Genomic DNA, 16,275 nt, shown 5'->3' on the forward strand with positions numbered 1-16,275 from the left:
AGTATATGATGAGAGCCTTGTCGATCAATTCGGCCCTGGAGGGATTGTGCAAGGCTCAAGGGGTAGAATTTTTTTCAGCCTGGACTGTACTTGTTAACAGGAGAGATTGCTTCTACAGGGATGGGATACACTTAAATAGAAAGGGTGCAAGAATTTTTGCTGATGCTGTCGAGGCAGTGTTAGGTGGGTCGGAAAACTGCTAGTTGGGGGGGATACAAGGACTAATAGATTAACAGTAGCCACTGGCAGAGGTGGAAGTGATTCTTGCACTGCTTCTATTGAAATGAGCAGAAGCCTGGAAAACAAGATGCAGGATATTTCAGAGACTGCTGGTAGTCATTGCGGTACAAGTAAACACATGGGTTGTGTTAGGGTAGCTAAGAATAGAAACAGGTGCATGTATACCTGCGTGTACACCAATGCTAGGAGTTTGGTAAATAAATTTGATGAATTTGAGGTATTGCTCAAAACATCAAAGGCAGATATTGTTGGGATATCAGAGACGTGGTGTCACACAGATATAAGTAATGCAGAACTGGCATTTGGGGAATACAATGTGTATAGAAAGGATAGACAGGACAGGAGGGGAGGAGGGGTTATGCTATTAATTAAGAAACACATAAAGTCCAAGGAAGTGAAGCCAGTCGACATCGATGGACAGGGCAGTGTCGAGTCAGTTTGGTGTGACATAAGCATAGGGAAATCAAAATTGAGAGTAGGAGTGTGCTATAGGCCTAATGACTCTGATGAGTATAATAAGATATTGTACAGGGAAATAGTGGGCCAGTAAATCAGAGAGTCTTATAATGGGGGATTTTAATTTCCCAGATATTGACTGGAATTTGTGGGTTGGTCACTCGCACACTAGCAAGGCTTTTGTGGATTTATTGGATGATTGTTTTCTACATCAGCATGTTCGTGAGGCAACAAGAGGGAGCAATACTCTTGATCTGATTATCAGTAGTGATTCTTCATGCATTAAGAATCTGCAGATAAATGAACCACTAGGTGGCAGTGATCACAGTGTGTTGAAGTGGGATTTACTCAAGGAGGTAACTACCATCAGAGGTAAAGGGAAGGGTTTTTGTTTTCGTAAAGGCGACTATGATGGTCTGAGACAGTATTTAAATTCTATACAGTGGGACCAACTGATGATGTTACCAACAGCAAACTCAAAATGGGAAGCATTCAAGGAACTAATCTTGGAGGCTACCAGGCTTTACATACCAACTAAGAAATATTGTTCAAGGTTTAGTCCTAAATGGTTGTCAGATGAATTAATGAGACATGTGGCAGAGAAGAAAAATGCATGGGATACATACAAATTAATGGGTGACATGGAAGCCTATGATAGATATAAGTTGGTCTGTAACCAAGTCACAAAGGAGATTAGGCAGGCAAAGGCAGACTACGAAAAATCCTTGGCAAAGGATGCAAAGAAAAACAGAAAAGAGTTCTTTACATATTTGAACTCGAGAAGGAAAGGGATGAATCAGATTGGTCCACTGGATATTGATGGTTTTCAACAGTTGAGGATCCTGCTCAGGTGGCTAACAATCTAAACGAGTATTTTGCATCTACATTCACGCATGAGGAGTTATTCAGGAAGGAGAATGATGTAGGTAAAGTAAACATTGGCAGTGAGCTGGATGATTTTGTAATAACTGAGAGGAAAGTGGAGGAGAGATTGTTGAGGATAAACATAAAAAAGGCACCTGGGGTGGATGGGATCTATCCAGTTATATTAAAGGAGGCAGCAAAGGAAGTATGCAAACCCCTAGCCATAATTATGAGAGCTTCTTTGGACTCAGGGGAGGTACCCATAGACTGGAGATGTGCAAATGTAACCCCAATTCACAAAGGAGGATCAAAGGCTGACACAAGTAATTATAGACCTGTTAGTTTAACTTCTGTTCCAGGTAAATTAATGGAGGCACTGGTTAAAGAAGCACTGCAGGATCATCTAGACAAGAATTCAGTTATAGCTCAGACGCAGCATGGTTTTGTTAAGGGCAGGTCTTGCCTGACCAATTTGATTGGATACTATGATGTAGTCATAAAAGAACTGGATGCAGGGAATAACTTTGATATTATATATTTGGATCTTAGAAAGGCTTTTGATACTGTTGCACATGGAAGACTGCTGCACAAATTGGAGCAGTGTGGCATTGGAGGCAAATTGCTGCTATGGATAAGGGGATGGTTGAGTGGCAGAAGACAGAGAGTGGTAATCAATGGACACTGCTCAACGTGGACTAATGTTATTAGTGGAGTTCCTCAAGGTTCAGTGTTGGGTCCGTTGTTGTTTTCGGTGTTTATGAATGATATTGATGATGGGATATCAAGTTTAATGTCCAAGTTTGCAGATGATACAAAGGTTGGCAGGGTCGTTAAGGACACTACTGACGCTATGTTGCTGCAACAGGATCTGGAAAGGTTGAACAGATGGGCTGAGAGGTGGCAAATGAAGTTTAACTTTGACAAATGTAAAGTACTACATATGGGAAACAGTAACCCCAGAGCAACGTATCAACTCTGCGGTACTACACTGACAGTGGTGGAGAATGAAAAGGACCTGGGGGTAATTGTGCAGGCAGATATGAAGTTCTCTGAGCAGTGCAGACGAGCTGCAAGAGTAGCTCATGGTGTCTTGTCAATGATATACAGGAATTTTTCTAGCAGGGATAAGGAGGTGATTATTCCCTTGTATAAGGCAATGGTTAGGCCACATCTTGAGTACTGTATACAGGTCTGGAGGCCTCATTTCAAGAAGGATGTAGAACTGCTGGAACGGGTACAGAGAAGGGCAACAAGATTAGTGAATGGAACAAAGGGTTGCTCTTACGAAGAAAGGCTTAAGTTTTGCAAATTACAGAGTCTGGAGACTAGGCACCGGCGGGGTGATCTGATAGAGGTGTATAAGGCTTTGAATGGTTTGAGCATGCTCAATGCCAATGGGATTCTTCATCTTGCTCAGAATAATCACCTAAGAGGGCATAAATTCAAATTGAGGAAGGACGGATGTCGGATAGATGTGCGGAAATTTGCCTTTGGCCAGCGGGTGGTTGGTTGGTTGGTGGAACCGACTTCCATCACTTGTTGTTGAAGTTGATAGCCTAAACAAATTTAAAGCTCAACTGGACAGGTATTTCGAACGAACAGAGGGGTGAAATGGGATTGGGTTTTTTTTTTTTTTTTTTTGGCTGATGCTGAATAAGCTTGCTTTCTTGCATCATATGCCTCTACTAATGCTAATAGGAGTGCTGTTTTTCTAAACCAAAGAATTACAATATCCCAAAAAGGTCCATATATAGATGTTTTATAAGAGAGGTAAAATTAAGTTTAGGAGTTAATAATCTGAACTTAAATCCAAAGAAAAGGAGTTCCTTAAGTTCAGGATAAGACAGAATTGAAATCTCCAGAAATAATGTGGCCAAAGTTGGGATCAATGAAAGATTTAAAATTTTGTTCTTTTTATATACAGTTGTCTGAATCAAAGGTATTAGAACATAAATTAGATGCCCGTGATTTGTAATTACAAGCAATTAAGCTAAAGTGTTTAGAAGATTTGTATGTAACTTTGATATGAGTATTATTATTAATAGCCATATGGTGCAAGGAAGCCTGAGGCTTATGCTGCACCAGGAAAAAAAAAAGTTCCCGAGTTACCCTGTGTGTGTGTGTGAGAGAGAGAGAGAGAGAGAGAGAGAGAGAGAGAGAGAGAGAGAGAGAGAGAGAGAGAGAGAGAGAGAGAAGAATGAGAGAGAGAGTCAAAAGTAGAAGGGAATCACCAAAAAAGAGAAGAATGATGATATCAGCTCAGGACCCTGGGTGTGCCAAGCCCATACTAACCAGATGTGAGCCTCTGGAGTATTTGGCAATCTATGAGAAGTAAAGAATTATGTGAAATAACAGTCAATATTTAGATGATCCATAAATTTATATTTAAAATTTAAGAAGAGAAAAGAATGTTCTTGCATAGGTTTATTGAGCTGTGGTCTCAGTATAAATTTACAAATGTCATTTATAATATAAAAAGGATGTCCAGATTTGATGTGAAATGTATGAACAAACTTATACAAGGCTTTGACTATGCTCTATTTAACAGTAACAGGTTAATTTCAGGTTATAGATAGACTGTACATTAATATCATCATTGTCAGTTTCATTAAGAACCAGAGAAAAATTACTTAATTTAGATTTATTCTTATTTTTTGTCTTTTGATTTTATTGTATGATGTTTTAATAGGAAGTTTTTTTACGATATTTAACCATTTGAAATTTGTTATAAATACAAATATCAGAAACATGATTAGAGACAAAACGATGATTAAATTTACTGTTAAGCCCATAAGGTTAAAGAGTTTTATATTCTAACAAGAACTCTACCTTCTTATCCTCAAGTTGTAATCGTGAATTTGTGCAAGAACTGAGATTTAAATATTGAAAAAAAGTGTGAATTTGAAAGTGCCTAAATTCAATTTTGTGTTCAATATTATTATTTTTATTTTTTGCCAAAAATATTAATTTCTGCTCTATATAAATTGAATCTTAGGTGTAATTTGTTGCTTTTTTTGTCCAATATATTTAATATTATGAGTACAGCAAAGATGACATTATGCAATAAGATAGAGAGCATTATGCAAAATACTGCCGAATTCCCAGTGTGGTGCTGAGGTTGCATATATGGGAAAATAAGGCAAAGTATATTATTATCTGTTCAACTTAGCGAAAAAATTATTGTTACGTGTAGATGATGAGACCATGGGGACCAATAGATGCTAATTTGCTCTGTGAAGCATCTGTATTTTTGAGTATGCAAAGAATGTTGCAGGTCCTTGAGGTTTTCGCAGACGTTCTCTCAGATATACCAGACAAGCTGTTCTTGCTAATCAGGAGTCTAAAACGCTGATGAAACTGATATTCGGGTGGCACTCAAGTCAAGTGAACCCAATTTCGGCGAAGTCCAGATGGTCTGTGATAGCCAGATCCTCTGCTTGCATTTTCACAATGGTGGGACTGTTAGTAATCCTGTGTATAACCCCCCAGGCACAAGAACACTATGGATGACCATCCAGGTGTGAACAAACGTAAACAGGAGTCGAGGTGTGGCGCCCACACCACATGGAAGAATGCCACCCTCTGTGTTACCATGCAATAGTAGGTGGTAGATGACTCTCATCAACTGGTGCAATACCACCACTTTGCTTATTGGAGGCTTGAAGTGGTGGAACCGATGTTTAGTCTTCAGAGCTAAGTTCTGGTCAACCCTTCCCCATCTCTTCCATCATGCAGTATGACTGATGACTTTTCAGGTTATGATGAACATCATGGCGAGATCCAATCTTCCTTATTTCGAGGGTACAGCTCTAAAATGGTGTTCACAGGCTGGTCGCTTCTTAGTACACTGGACCGAACCTATTGGTAACCCTCTAGGAGGCTTTCAGATCAGCTAGTGTATAATCTTGCTACCTCTATTCTGCCAGACAGTGACTGGAGGGGAGTCCAAGTAGTGTGTATGTAGGGAGCATTGTCGAGACAATGTTATGTCAAGGATCTGGGTATATTCTTATCCTTATGTATGACATCCAAAAATATGATTCCTTCATTCAGCATGTAACCCCCCTCCTTTTTATTACTATTGAATACACTATGAATTGTCAAACTAATAGAACTACCTTATCTGCAAAAAGATCTAAAACTCACAAACACTTCCTAGTTCATTTCACAAATATATGTGATCTCAATTCTAGTCTCAATGGTGTCCATTGCCACTTACAGTCTGCCAAACCCCATGTACTTTTTCTAACAGAATCTGTTTTTGGTTGATTCAACCACTGCTCATCTCAGTTTCCCAATTATTTGCTGCACTATTCTTTTCGCCTCTAAAGGTGTTACATGTGTATATGTCCGTCCGATTTTCCCTGTCAGAGACTTTATATATATGGCACCTCCGTAGGCAGGAGCAGCAGTGCGTAGCACACACTTCTTGATTAGACCGGGGTTCGAGCCCGTGACCACGAAATATGGAGGATGCGGAAAGGTCAGGGAATGACCACCGCATATCCGCGGAGCAATATGGCCTTAGTTGCTAATGCTCCTAAAAACCAAATAACAACAACATACTTTTTATATATTAATTTGGAATCTCCTCTTTTCAATCTTCTGTGGCTTAAAATTTCACTATCTCATTGTGTCAAATTCATCTGTTGTCTCTACCATCCACCCAACTCCACTAATCACTTGGAACTCTTTGACTTCCTCTCCTTGCAACTTGACTTTCTCCAGTCCAACTTTACTAACAGTGAGTAATTTTCCTCAGTGATTTTAATGTTTAGAACTCCAGAAGGCTTCCCTTTTCTAGTCACACAGACCCATCTGGTCAAGATGCTGAGGCTTTTGCAATTACTAATGACCTCACACATATTGTTCATTTACCCACAAGAATACTGGACAATCCTAACCATACAGCCAACACACTTGATCTTTTTCTCACAAACAACCCATCTAAGTACTTGGCCGAAGTGAGTAGTATTTTAGGCACCTCAGATCACAACCTAATTGTCTCTTCTCCAGTGGAGCCTTTATTTCATGGCTATTCCCAAACCAGTGTTGTTTGGCATTACAAGAATGCAAAATTGGGTGAACTGTGAGATTTCTTTTCCTTGGTCGAATTACTGTTTCAAAACATTTGATGTCACTGTTTGATCAGATTGTGTCAGTAAAATGATTCTTGTAGGAATGGAATCCTTTATTCCACACTCCACTTTAAAATCTTATCCTTTATGTAAACCTTGGTTTTCCAATAAATGTGCAAAGGCTATTCAAGAGAAGAATGTTGCATATCATAATTGGCTTGTTTCCAATTCTTCAGTTTCATTTTCTGCTACACCAAAGCTCGCAACAATTGTAAAGTAGTTATTAATCAGTCCAAACTAGATTTTGAACAGGCTAAGAGTAGAAAACTTGCTTCTTGCCCTAATGGTAGCCGAGCATTCTGGTCTCTTGCCAAAGCTGTTGGCTACAACTTTTGCCCATCTCTGCTTCCACCTCTGTCAAATCCAGATGGTTCTATTGTCATTTCAGCCAAGGATAAAGCTGACCTGCTAGCATCCAATTTTTCTTCCAACTTATGTATTAATGATCTTGGCAAAACACCTACCACCATTTCCAACACGCTCCATTCGGTGCCTCCTGTGGTCTTCTGGATGTCAGAAGTATTCTTACAAATCTTGATGCTAAGAAAGCTCCAGGTCCTGATAGTATTTCTCCACTTGTTCTCAAAACCTGTGCTCCTGAACTTACTCCTATTCTTTGCCGCCATTTTTCACTTTCTTATTCCAAAGGTGTTTTTCCTTCTGCTTGGAAATTTTCTCATATCCTACCAGTTCCTAAAAAGGGTGACAAATCCCTGCCATCCATTTATCTTCCCATTGCATTTACTTCTACTCTTTCTAAAGTAATGGAGAAATCGATTAACTGCCAACTCTTAAACTACATTAGAAATATTCCAGCTGATAAACGATCACCAGTATCTATTCCAGAAATATTCCTGCTGATAAACCATCATCAGTGATCTACTGTTGATATTCTGACTTATGTTTCCCATTTGTGGATAAATTCAATGGAAAAGTTTGGTGAAACACAAGCAGTTGCTCTTGACATCTCAAATTCGATCATGTTTGGCGTAAAGGTCTTCTAAACAAGCTTCCATCTTATGGTTTGCCAATTGTTTTTTGTAATTGATTTTCCAGTTTTCTCACTGACCCTCAATGAGGGTGATGGTAGATGGCTTTCTGTCTTCTAACTTCTCCAATAATGCTGGGGACCTGCCAGGTTCAGTTCTTTCCCCCACTCATTTCCTCTTGTATATTAATGACCTTCCATTGACCGGAAATCCTATCCATAGTTTTGCTGATAATAGCACATTGCATTCCACTTTCCAGTTTGAAAAACTTGTCCTGCTGAATCAGTTTCAACTTCTCGAATATCTGCTACCAATTCCTTAAATACTGATCTCCAGGTAAATCTCCAGTTGGGCAAAGACAACTTAGTTGATTTCAATCCTTCTAAAACTCAGTCCTGTCTTATATCTCGCAAAAAGGATTCTTCTGCTCCTATGCTTATCTTTGGTGACATTCTGATTTCTAAGCAAGTTGATATATCTCTTTTGGGGATTATCCTGACTTCTGATCTCTCTGGGCACAAGCACATTACAAATATTGCTTCCTCTTCATCTAAAAAACTTGGCTTTCTCTTTAGCTCTCGGCGTTACTTTTCTTCCAAACAGCTGTTCAATCTGTACAAATCGCAAATCTGCCCTACCATGGAATATTGCTTCCACATCTGGGTCGGTGCCTCCAAACCCTCTCTCAGGCTTCTAGATTCCATTCAGAAGAAGGCAGTTAGGTTATTTAATGACTCATCTCTAACAGAGTCTCTCCACTCGCTGTCTCATAGACATACTGTTTCTGCTGCATGCCTTTTCTACAGATACTTCCATGGGTACTGTTCTTTTAAATTGGCTTCTATAATTCCTGCTCTCTCTTTCAAAACAGTCTGAACATGTGCCACCACCGCCAATATGCATTTACTGTTCACCTTTAAACTCACAGAACCAACTTTTCATCTTCCTCGTTTATTCATTTAACTGCCGTTTTCTGGAACAACCTTCCTTCACACGTAATTCCTGAAAATTACAGTATACAGAAGTTCAAGTGTAATGTCAACAAAAATAATCTTTTGTCTTCTCAACCTCCATCCCATGTACTGCACTAGGTACTATAGTTCTAACACCTCTCGTGTTTGGGAGTTTCATAAAAAAAAAAAAAAGAAAAAAGATTATAGATATAGGATGAAGAATTGTCCAGAGCAGTGTACCTTGAGGTCAAATTTATACTATTCTGCCTATGTAGTATGTTATTATTAAATGGTTGCTAGTAATAGTATTTACTGTATTATATGCTTGCTTCCTCACACAGGTAATTATCTAGTGAATCTTTGAATTTATTCAGACTGTTAGCCTCAACTACCTGCTAGGATAACTGGTTTCAACAATCAAGGCTCGCTAGCTAAAAGAAAACTTACTACAATCTTATCTATACCTTAACCCCCCTGTAATTTGAATTTATGTCCCTTAGTTCTGGAATTCTTTGTAACAGTGAGAATTCCACATTCATTCATTTTACTAATTCCTCTCAGAACCTTATAAACATCAATCAGATCACCTCTGAGGTGCCTGGTTGCCAAGGTCTGTAGCCCACATAATCAGAGTCTTTCCTCTTACAGTAGTCCTGCCAATCTCACCATTCGAGTTTCCCATCTTTGGACCCTTTCAAGAAGCTCAATGTCTGTTTTTCAGATGAGGTCTCCATACTTGAACACAGTATTCCAGATGTGGTCTTCCAATTGCCTTATACAGAGGAATTATGGCCTCCCTATCTGTGCTTTTTCTTTTTAAGTACTGGAACTTCTTTCTTCATTTTCCAACTGAAGATTGTGTAATTATTTCCTGACAATGGTTCCTGTGCTTTAAGCCCTGTGATGTCATCTGTTTTGTTAGCAGTGATGAGGTCAAGAATATTCTCACTCCTAGTACTTTCTCTAACATTCTAGTACAAATATAATGTAGTTTATTTAAAAAAATTTCCCCATTGCGAGTTTCCCCTCCCACTTATTCCATTTAATCTGTGATAGATTAAAGTTACCCATACTAAGACAATTACACTTGCTTGCCCATTCCATCTGCATGTAAGAAGTCTCGTCATATTTTTTACAATCTTCTGGTCTGAGATTACTCCCAATGTCATTGTTCCTTTGCTTCCAACTAACTCATGTCACACAGATTCTATGCTGATAGATGTAACTCTAGACTCAGCAAAAGCTCTTTGCACTTAGGCTGCTTTTCATAAGAAGCATGACCCCCACCCCTTCCCTGCCTACATTATATATAACCATAGTGGAACTCACCATTGCCAATTTCCAGATGGCATCTCCCATTTCTATGAGCCCTATTATATCAGCATTAGTTGGTATAACAACAGTTTAAATTCAGCCGTTTTACTGAGAACACACCCTTGATACCCTAGGGGCTCACATCTGGTGAGTATGGGCTTGGCATTGGTATACCCAGGGTCCTGAGCTGGAATCATCATTCTTCTGTTTCTTGGTGATTCCCTCCTACTTCTGACTCTTGTTCTCTCTCTCTCTCTCTCTCTCTCTCTCTCTCTCTCTCTCTCTCTCTCTCTCTCTCTCTCACTCACTCACTCACTCACTCACACACACACACACACACACACACACACACACACACACACACACACACACACACACACACACACACAGGGTAATTCAGATTTTTTTTTTTTTTTTTGGCTGGTGCAGCCTGAGCCTCAGGCTTCCTTGCACCATATAGCTAATAATAATATTATCATTATAGACACAGTTAAGACTAAGTAATCCTTTACAATTTACTACTTGACACACCCCCTTGATTTGTATCCTGAGATTTATCTTTCCCTCATTTGAAACATTGATACCCTCAGAACATCTTATCAACATCTGCTGTTGTGGGAACAACAAGAATTCATGAGTTGAGTGCAAGCATTACTTTGACCTATATCATCAGATACACATGGATCTAAATTACCTCCCCCCCCTCTAACTTGCAGTTTCCCTGAACCCTTAGGGTATTCTCAATGATACTGCCAAAAATCCTTGCACCATGTTTGTTCAAATGAATACCATGTGTACAAAATAGACTACTTCTATCTACACATGTGGGCCACGCTGATAAAAATTTAGTGCATTATAGATTCTCTGAATTCTGTGGTATGATAATGGAATGGAATTAGATTGTAAAGTAGTGAATAAAATTTGGAAGCAATTTTGGTAAGTATAGAGAAGAAGAAAGAGAAGTAAACTCAGAAAGAAGGGGGGGTAGAGGATAGAACAGAAGTTAAGAATGAGAAGATTGAAATGAAAATATGTGAAAATAAGAAAAAATATGTAACAATGGAAATACAAGGCAGTGTAAGCAAAACCTGGGCAAGTCTAGGGCAATAAATATAAAATATATTAAAGAAAATGGGCTCAGAAAAAGGTTCAAGTTCCACTTATAATTAGAAAACCCAGTAATCAACGAATAATAGTCTAGTGACAACAGTAAGATAAATAGAAGAGTGAATAAATAGAAAATGAATCAAGTAGGAGTAAGTCAGATTGAAATAAATCAATCTAAAAGAATTATATAAATAAAAAGAATTTATATCATTTATATCATAGAAAGAATATTGCTGCATGGCTTAAAACCTTAGTGTCTTCTTCTTCTTCAGAGTATTAACTATCAAGATTGTAGGAAAAAATTACAATATTGTGTCTCTGTTTTGGATGCAGAATACCTGCCAAAGGGGAAGGCTAAAACAAAAGTAAATAAGTAATAAAAATTTGGAGTAAATTTAAATAAATTTAATGAAATAAGGAAGTTAAAGCCAAATCAAAATTAATGACATTTAGTGAATCTAGTGAAATTTTTTTTCACTGGAGGTTGCTAGTTTGCACTATATATATAGACAATTGTATTTGTTCAGTATATTAAGTAGACCTGTCAAGTGTAATTACAATGGAATAAATTAAAAACGCCTGCAAAGTAAAAGCAGATTACCTGAAAATAATTAATAAAATTAAGATTAACATGAAAATAATGAAATAATACTTAATGCTGTAGGTCCTAAGGTTTTAACTATGGCTTCATGGGGTCGGCAGTCAAAACTAAAGAAACCACAGCAAATTTATAGGTGGTAGATGACTTTCATCAACCGGTGAAATACCACCACTTTGCTTATTGGAGGCTTGAAGTGGTGAAACCCATGTTTAGTCTCTAGAGCAAAGTTTCCGGCATCCCCCCCTCCCCCCATACTTCTCCTTCAACCCATGCACGGTACTAAGTTCTATAGGTTTTGATACCTTTCGTGTTTGGGGTTTTCATTAAAAAAATAAATAAATAAAATAAACAAGGTCTCTGTTTCTGTTATCATGTATATGTATGAAACGTATACATCATAGCCAACCCGACACAGACCAAAAAGGAAGGAATAACAAGAATATAATTCAAAAATAAATAAATAAAAGTAAAATGCAGAATTATGCTAAAATAAAACCGATAAATTTTGTCAAAGGAAAATGAGTGAAAGTTTGAAAGAAGGCAAAATATTCAGTTTGAAATTTAAACAAAGTAAACTTAAGATGAAAAAATAGTCAGGTTTTGACAACTTACTATAGGATCAGACTAGAGTCTGTGAAACTAGCACAGTGTAGCAAATGTAGGTCTGAATGGGAGATCACTAGGTGTGTGGAAATTTGTCTTTAGCCAGCAGGTGGTTGATTGTTGGAATAGGCTACCATCTGTCATTGTGGAAGTTGTCAACATAAATACATTCAAGGCTGAACTAGACAAACTTTTGGAGTGAATGGATGGGTGAAACAGGAAGGGTTGTTTTTTTTTTTTTTGGCTGATGCAATATAATTTTGCTTTCTTGTGCTAATGCTAAGTGTCACCTGCAAATTACTGCCTACTATGTAATATTCCCCTTTTTTTAATTTCATTTTGGCTTTAACTTCTTTATTGTTGATTTCATTATTATTTTTTGTTGTGACCTAACCTTTTTGGCAGGTATTTTGCATCCAAACTGAGACATGATTTTGTTGTTTTTGTCTATAATCTTGATGTTGGACACTCTGAAGAAGACACCAAGATTGTAAGTTATGCAGCAATATTATTTATTGTGTATTTATAACTATTTTTTTACTCTGATTTATTTTACTTGACTTACTCCTACTTGATTTCTTTTCTATTTATTCACCCTTCTATTACTCATTCTCTCCAATACTTTTATCACTATCATTCATCATGGTCATTGATTTTTTTGTATTATCAGTGGCCCTAATCCTTGAACCTTTTGCCTTATTTTTCTCTACATTTTCTTCACCTTTTTTCTCTCACTTTGCATATATGCTCATTCCTTTTCTTTTATATATTTTATATGTATATTTATATATTAGTTTGGAATTGCATATTATTTGACATTTCAATATTGATATTCCTATATAGGCTATCATTATTTTGTTATAGATATTGTTGTTAGTGTTCCAATATGCAGATGATAAAATTAACGCTTGAAAACATATTTTCTTTTTTGTATTATATATATGTAAGAAGAATATTATTGATTAATACACCTTTAATTCTTTTACTTGTTTTTCATGCAGTTTATATTGAATGTTCGTCTAGACTACCGCATTACAGGCTTATTGTCAATTTTTAAGAGGGAATTTGATGAGAGTCATGACAAAACTGCCACAGAAGAAACTTTAACTATAGGCGAAAAAGGTATATTGGATATTAAACGTTTAGCTATCAACTAAGTTTAAAAATGGAATCAAAATGTGTCATGATAAATTTCAGTAATTTTATTGAACGCATCTCTTCATTTGTGATCTTTTATTTATTTATTTTTTATTCACTCATTCACATTTAATTTAACATCTATTCAGAGTAAAATAATGTAGTCACTGGTTAAATATGCATTGTGGAATCATCTAGACAAGACTGCCGCAATAATTCAGACAAAGCATGGGTTTGTTTAGGGAAAGTCTTGTCTGACAAATTTGGCTGGATACTACGATGTGGTTACAAAGGAACTAGATGCGAAAAATAATTTTGATATCATATACTTGGATTTCAGGAAAGCTTTTGACACTGTTGCACCTGAAAGATTACGGTAAAAATTGGAGCAGTATGGTAATAAGGGTAAGTTGCTACAATGGATAAAAGGGTGGTTGAGTGGGAGAAGACAGAGAGTGTAATCAATGGACGCTGCTCTTCGTGGGCTAATGTTATTAATGGAGTCCCAGAGGGTTCGGTGTTGGGCCCACTGTTGTTGAAGGTATATCGAGCTTACTGTTGAAGTCTGCAGATGGTACAAAGGTTACCAGAGTTGTTAATGACAGTAATGGCAGTGTGCTACTGCAACAGGATCTTGAAAATTTGGGCAGATAGGTTGAGAAGTGACAACTCACGTTTAACATTGACGAATGCAAAGTACTGCATATGGGTAGAAGTAAACTCAGAAGAATGTACCAACTGTGTGGTACTACTTAGCGTTGGTAGAAAATGAAAAAGACCTGGCTGTGATTGTGCAGTCAGAGATGAAGTTTTCTGAGCAATGCGGACAGGCTGCCAGAGCGTGTCATGGAGTATCGTCAATGATATACAGGATTTTGCTAGCAGGGAAATGGAGGTGATTATCCCTTTGTCAGGTCATGCCTTGAGTACTGCGTACAGGTCTGGAAGCCTCATTTCACGAGGTATGTAGAGTTGTCTGAGCATATGCAGAGAGGGGCAATGAGATTGGTGAGGGGAATGACGGGGTCCTCTTACTGGTCCTGGAGGTTGTCACGGACATTCCTCAGATATGCCAAACAAGCTCTACTTGCTACCTGGGAGTCTAAAACGCTGATGGAACTGATATTTGGGTGACACTCAAGTCAAGTGGACCCAATTTCGGCGAAGTCTGAATGGTCTGTGACAGCCAAATCCTCTGCTTGCACCTTCACGATGGTGGGACTGTTAGTAATCCTGGGTATAATCTCCATGCACAAGTACATGTTGGGTGACCACCCAGATGTAAACCAACGTAAGCAGGGGTCGAGGTGTGGTGCCCACACCACATGGAGGAATGCTGCCCCTCTATGTTACCAGGCAGTACTAGGTGGGAGATGACTCTCATCAACCGGTGAAATACCACCACTTTGCTTATTGGAGGCTTGAAGTGGTGGAACCCATGTTTAGTCTCTAGAGCTAAGTTCCAGTCAACCCTTCTCCATCTCTTCCAACATGCAATATGATTGATGACTTTTGAGGTTATGATGAACTTCGTGGCGAGATCCATTATTCCTTACATTTCGAGGGTACAGCTCTAAAACGGTGTTCCCAGGCCAGCCACTAGTTAGTACACTGGACCGAACCTATTGGTAACTCTCTAGGAGGCTTTCGGATCAGCTAGTGCGTAATCTTGCTACCTCTACTCTGCCAGATAGTGACTGGAGGGAGTGCGAGTAGTGTGTTTGCGGGGGCATTTTTGAGGTCACATTATGTCAAGGATCTGGGTATATTCTTACCATGTGTATGCCATATCCAAAAATTTCATTACTTCATACAGCATGGCCCACCCACTTTTTCTTACTATTGAATACACCATGAATTGCAAACTAATAGAGCAAGCTTATCTGTGAAAAGATCTAAACCTCCCAAACACTTCCTAATTCATTTCACAAATATATACGTGGTCTCAACTCTAATCTCAGCGATATACATTTGCACTTGCAGTCTCCCAAACCCCATGTACTTTTTCTGACAGAATCTTACAACTACTGCTCATCTCAGATGCCCAAATTATTCGCTATATGATTCCTTTCGCCTCAAAGGTGGTACTTGTGCATATGTCCATTCTGATATTCCCTCTCAGAGTCTTAGTAATTTGGAATCTCCTCTCTTCAATCTTCTCTGGCTTAAAATCTCTCTACCTCTTTGTGTCAAATTCATATGTTGTCTCTACCGTTTTAACAATTCCACTAATCACTTGGAGCTCTTTGACTTCCTCTCCTTGCAACTTTACTCCCTCCAGTCCAACTTTCAAATAATGAGGTAATTTTCCTTGGTGATTTTAATGTTCACAACTCCAGCTGGCTTCCGTTTTCTAGTCACACCGATCCAGCTGGTTGAGATGCTGAGGCTTTAGCAATTACTAATAACCTTGCACAGGTTGTTCATTTACCTACAAGAATATTGGACAATCCTAATCATACAGCCAACACGCTTGATCTTTTTCTCACAAACAACCCTTCTAAGTACATGGTCGAAGTGAGAGGACCTTTAGGCACTTCAGATCACAACTTGATGATTGTCTCTTCTCCAATGGAGCCTTTATCTCATGGCTATTTTGAACCTCGTGTTTTAGCATTACAAGAATGCAAAATGGGATGACCTGCGAGATTTCTTTTCTTCTTTTCCTTTGTCGGATTACTGTTTCAAAACTTCTCTTTCAACGTTTGCTCAGATCGTGTCAGTGAAATTATTCTTGCAGGAATGCAATCCTTTAGCATACACTCCTCTTTAAAATCTCGTCCTTTATCTAAATCTTGGTTTTACAATAAATGTGCTAAGGCTGTTAAGAGAAGAATGTTACATATCGTAATTGGCTTCTTTGTAATTCTTCA

The 16,275-nt window shown here is 38.2% G+C and overlaps 1 protein-coding gene across 1 annotated transcript in view; it reads left to right on the forward strand.

Moving 5' to 3' along the window:
• The window catches only part of Itpr (Inositol 1,4,5,-trisphosphate receptor), a 1,293,714-nt gene that overhangs the window by 478,557 nt on the left and 798,882 nt on the right, over positions 1–16,275 (forward strand). Inside the window, exon 23 of the mRNA XM_090387283.1 lies at positions 13,267–13,387. Coding sequence (XP_090243409.1) covers positions 13,267–13,387 — 121 coding nt within the window. The remainder of the gene's footprint in view (positions 1–13,266; positions 13,388–16,275) is intronic.

The sequence above is a fragment of the Mastigoproctus giganteus genome, chromosome 13, assembly GCF_048544385.1.
Source record: "Mastigoproctus giganteus isolate SK-2022 chromosome 13, ASM4854438v1, whole genome shotgun sequence".
NCBI classification, from domain to species: domain Eukaryota; kingdom Metazoa; phylum Arthropoda; class Arachnida; order Uropygi; family Thelyphonidae; genus Mastigoproctus; species Mastigoproctus giganteus.